This window comes from Emiliania huxleyi (assembly GCF_000372725.1).
Source record: "Emiliania huxleyi CCMP1516 unplaced genomic scaffold EMIHUscaffold_88, whole genome shotgun sequence".
Lineage (NCBI taxonomy): Eukaryota > Haptophyta > Isochrysidales > Noelaerhabdaceae > Emiliania > Emiliania huxleyi.
The window spans coordinates 79,583-84,534 of record NW_005195441.1 but is presented as its reverse complement, the minus strand read 5'-3'; the positions used below and the strand labels follow the sequence as shown (position 1 = coordinate 84,534).

The window sequence follows — 4,952 nt, the reverse complement described above, 5'->3', positions numbered from 1 at the left end:
CCCCCCCCCCTCCCCCCCCCGCCCCATTAGCAAACCGGCTGCCCAGCCTGCAACTGCACCGGAGGGCCCTGGGTCTAAATTTAGTGCGGTGTGAAGTGTTTATGTACTGCATCTTACCGCTGAGGATAGCGCATGTCGCTGCGCTGAAGGGCTCACGCTATAGGGTGCTGGATGAGGACGGGTACGATGCACTAGCCCCCGCAGTCGGGGGGGTGTTGCCGGCGCTGGTAGATGACCTCTCGGAGAAGAGCCGGAGGGACCTTGGCGCCGGGGTCACGAGGAACTTGCAAGTCGTGGCCGAGGCGGCGACGGGAGCGGTGCAGAGGTGGATCCTTCCAGCTCAACGATGAGGCTACCGCGCGCATAATGAAGAGAGAGGAACACATTGAGTGGCTGAGGAAGCTCTTCGCTGGGTGGAAGGAGGCCCGGCCAGCCTTGACGTATGATGTATCTTATTCCGGGGCCGGTGTGCGGGGAGCGAACCTTAGCGACCGCCCAGAAGCTTTCTGAGCGAACCAATCGGGCCAGGATCATCAGCATATGTCCCCTCCACAACATCGTGGGCGTTTGAGCGGTATTTCAGGAGCACCGCCACTCTGAAGTTCGGCCGGGTGGTCTGCAGACCCCCCCCCCCGGAGCAGCAGAGGCTCCGTGGGGTCGCAGAGTCGACGCGCTGGGAGTCGCACTCGTCAAACCGTCGCAGCAGCACGCGGCCCGCACGTACCGCCCACATCCCCTCCACCGCTGAGAAGGCGCAGATCGACCGCCGGGCCGCGTAGTCGTCGTTAAGGAGCCGTTTTTGGAGCCGTACGAAGAGGTCCCAGACGGGCGAAGATGCGGTTTTGCGACGACCACACGCGATGTGGTATCTGGTTTTTGCTAAAAACGGGCCGCCTAGTGCAGCATCACTAGTACAACACGCAACTACACTGAGGGCTCCACACTAGCCGGTATAGGCGAGCCCCGGCGGCCTCACCGTCGCCGCTCGCGGCGGAGCCGACGGCGGAGCCACGGGCGGGTGCGACCTTTTGGGGGGACATGAGCTCGCCAGGACGTCACCGATGGCTCGGCGCGCCTCTTCCCGCCAGCGCGGGGCGGCCCACCTACAGGAGGGAGGGGGAGGTGGTCGTGAGCTCACTTTGTCGGCCGCGCGCGAGGTGAAAACTGAGTGTGAGGCGCGCAGGAGGCGAGGGTGGGCGCGCCGGCGGTCGAGCCGCCGAACAATTCGACGTGGCGCAGCTCCGCGCCGGCGGGCACGACCGAGCAGATGCTGTCGGCGGCGGTCACGCGACGAGGGAGAGCCGCAGGAGCCCTCTGTGGAGCAGGCGCGCGAAAGCAGCGATGAGTGGCGCTTCGTCAGCCACCTGTGGGCGGCCACCGGGGTGGCGCCAAGCCTCAGGACACGAGATCTGGGAAGGGCATGGGGTCACGCGGGCCCTGTCTGCAGCAGCAGTGCTAACTAAAACGACAAAATTCCGGATGGACCGGAGACTGTCTACTCTTTCGGCGCACCATCCTCGACCGCGCTGAAAAGCTGGCTGGTGGTCGCCGCAGCGCGTCGGCGCGGCTGCGACTGGTCGGGCACCTCGGCTGGGTCCATCGGCAAGAGGCCCGCGCCGTCGGGCGGCCCCGGGAGCGCATGATGCCCCTCCGAGAGGCGCTGACGCCCCGCCGAGATCGCGCTGGTTTGGCACGAAAAACGGCATTTTTTTGGTAAAATTACACTGTGAAAAAGAGAGAAAAAACGCGCGCGCAGCGCGCGTAGGCGGCGCGCAGCGCCGCCGCAGGCGGCGGACAGCAGGTGCGCAAAATTAAACGCCATTTTCGGTTCCGCGGTTTTGGCACTAACATCAAATGATTGACTGATTCGACCACATGCCCGCCATGCGCAGGCCAGCGCCGCGCTGTGATACGCATAGAGACGACCCGACCTCTCTGAACTAAGCCAGATTACTGCGAACGAACGCCTAGCGCGGCGGGGAAGTCAACGGGGCAGCCGGCGGTGGCCGGCCGCGCCCGAGGCGCGAGGGCGTAGACGGGTCACAAATTGCCCGGGACGGCTGGTCACTTGGTCTCTGACGTAGGCCACGCACATGCACATTAAGCGGTGACATGACCTGATTGCTAAAAGAGCCGGTCCGCGAAATTAAATGCCATTCTCCAGGTATCCATTTTAGCACTATCTTCGAAATCCCGGCCGGTACTGTTTTAAGAATGAGTGAAAGAGGTTGTTGGTGTTGTCTCTGAACGGGCTCGGCTGCGCCTGGGTTCGGAGCTTCAACGCCGGCCATTGCGCCGAATAAAACGGCGGCAAGTGCACAGGGGCTTCGGCGAGAGCGTCGATGCCTTGAGCTGCCCGCTAATTGCCAGGGGCTGCACCGCCGTGTACATCAAGAAGAACTTGCAGATGTGCAAACTGTGTGTATGCCGAATCGTGACGGCGGCGAGGACGACACGGACGGAGCAGGCGACAAAGGCGAATCCGACGGCGGAGGCGACGGCGACACGGACGGAGGCGGCGAAAGCGAGACCGATGGCGGCGACGGCGACGGCAAGCGAGGTTGCTGCGGGGAGGGCGAGACGGAGGAAGGCAGCGGCGACGGCGACACGGACGGAGGCGGCGACGGCGACACGGACGGAGGCGGCGAAGTCGACACGACCGACGGCGGCGGGGAGAGCGATTCCAACGGCGGCGGCGGCGACGGCGACAAGGACAGAGGCGGCGAAAGCGAGACCGACGGCGGCGACGGCGACGGCGACATGGATTGAGGCGGCAAAGGTGAGATCGGCGGCGGGGATGGCAAAACGGAGGAAGGCAGCGGCGACGGCGACACGGACGGAGGCGGCGAAGGCGACACGGACAGATCCGAGGCGGCGCGACGGCGACACGGACGGCGGAGCGGCGACAGCGACACGGAAGAAGGCGACGGCGAGACCGACGGCACGGCGGGGAGGGTGAGGCCGACGGCGGCAGCGGGGAGGAGTGCGGCGGCAACGGCAGCGGTGAGGGCGGCGGCGACGGCGGCGGAGAGAGCGGCGGCGACGGCGAGACCGACGGCGCGGCGGGGAGGGTGAGGCCGATCATGCTTGGCGGCAGCGGGGAGGAGTGCGGCGGCAACGGCAGCGGCGAGGGCGGCGGCGACGGCGGAGGAGAGAGCGGCGGAGAGGGCGGTGGAGAAGGCCGCGGGGAGGGTGGCGGAGAGGGCGGTGGAGGCGAGGGCGGCGGCGACGGCGGAGGAGAGCGCGGAGGCGACAGTGGCGGAGAGGGCGGCGAGGAGGGTGGCGAAATCGCAATAATTCACCTGCGGGAACCGGGACGGCGGGGAGGGGGGGGACCGACTCGTGCCGCGGGCCGCCGGGCAGCGGCCATACCCGCTCGGCGGAGGCAGGGCTCAGAATCGGTTTCAGGCCACAAGGCTGGTGAGTTGGGCGTGACCGTCATCTATAGAACGCGCCCGCTCGGAAGTCTCGGTCTGCGGAAGGTAACGACGATTCGGCTAGGCGTCTGCGGAGGCAAAGGGCGGGCTGGCGATCCGCTACGAGGCCTGTTTGTCGCGGTCGGACAGGCACCCGTCGCATCTGTGGACAGGTGTGACGACGGCAGTCACGAGTTTGCGGCGCAGCCGCGCACGGGGCCCCGCCGTCAGCGGCCACACATGCAAGAGCGGCACAGCATGAGTCGGGGGGGTGTCGGGGCACGACGAGGGTTGCTTCGGCTGGCGCTCTGAGGCCACCAGGCGGCCCCATTTGATGTCCGGGAGGTGCCTCCCGGACGCCTCCCGGACAGCTAACGTGCAGAGCATCGAATAGACGCCTTGCCCGAAAAACGAGAAGCCCGAAGGGGGGGGTCCGAATAAGAGCCTGTTTTTGCCACTTCGTTAGCTCTCCAGGGGTCTCTAATCTTGAAATCCGAGACCCAAATATCAGACCTTGCTTCAAAATCAAAGGTTTGCTTGCCACTGCGTTGCCCGGCGCCCGCGCCTAATTTTCCTCCGCCGCACGGCCGTGCCCCTGCCCCTCACACTCCGACTCCGCCGCAGGACCGGTCTGGCGACCCGGAACGGCCGCCTAGAGTACCACCACCGACCATCCCGACCCCGTGGGGGCCGGGGCGGGCCAGCCAGACGTGAGAGCGCCCCTCCCCCCCTCTCGCGGCGCGTCCCCTCCTTCCTCCCCGCACCCCGCCACCCGGCTCGCCGCCCCGTCGCCGTCGCGAGTCAGCCCTCGGTCAGGTACTGCCAAAGGCGGCCGCAAGCAGCACCATCGCCACCGTGCCGGCGCTGGTGAGCTCTGCGGCCCGTGTAGCGGCCCCTTAGCCCGTCGCCCGGGCACATGGCGCCCTCACACCGCTCCTCGCCCCCGTCTCGCAGGCCAAAATCGTCGACATCGCGTCGGCACTCTCTACGGCGCGCCTGGGCTTGCAGAGGGCGGCTTGGGCGGTGCAGGGTGGCTGGGCCGCCCCCCTCCCGCGGTGCGCCAAGCCTCGGGGGTCGGGGAGACCATCTCGGGTCGCCGAGGGGGCGGGTCGGACGCCCGATCCGGCTGCTGGCCGGAGGACGTCGCCGGCTCCGCGATTTTGGGCGCCCCAGGCGCCTCCAGCCGGGCCGAGCGGCGCCAGCTGGTAGCTGGGGCCGCAGGGCGGTCGGGACGACACCGTATGCTAGTCGGGGTGGATTGTCTAGGGGCGTAAAGTTCGGTAGAGTGTCCGTTTGTGGCCTCCGGACGGGCTCTGGTCGGGAGCCCGCCGGGCCGGCTGAGGCTGTGTGTCCGTCCACTGTGGACCCAGTGATGGCCTAGGAGCCCTGCACGGACGGTGTTTATGCTATGTAACACCTGCGGACCGGAAGGTACCGCCGTGGCGCCGCGAGGGGCCGTCTAAGCGCCAGCGTGACCCTTCCCGGGCCCCCTTGGGTGGGCTCCGGTGCACCCGGCAGGGGTAGACCCGTCGCGGC

At 67.5% G+C, this 4,952-nt stretch overlaps 1 protein-coding gene across 1 annotated transcript; it reads left to right on the top strand.

Annotated features, from left to right (window-relative positions):
* Positions 1-2,424: 2,424 nt before the first annotated feature.
* Positions 2,425-2,769, top strand: EMIHUDRAFT_107157 (hypothetical protein; the record flags this gene model as incomplete). The annotated part of the gene is made up of 1 exon (XM_005758118.1): positions 2,425-2,769. The coding sequence occupies one exon, from the start codon at positions 2,425-2,427 to the stop codon at positions 2,767-2,769; it is 345 nt and encodes a 114-aa protein (XP_005758175.1).
* Positions 2,770-4,952: the final 2,183 nt, after the last annotated feature.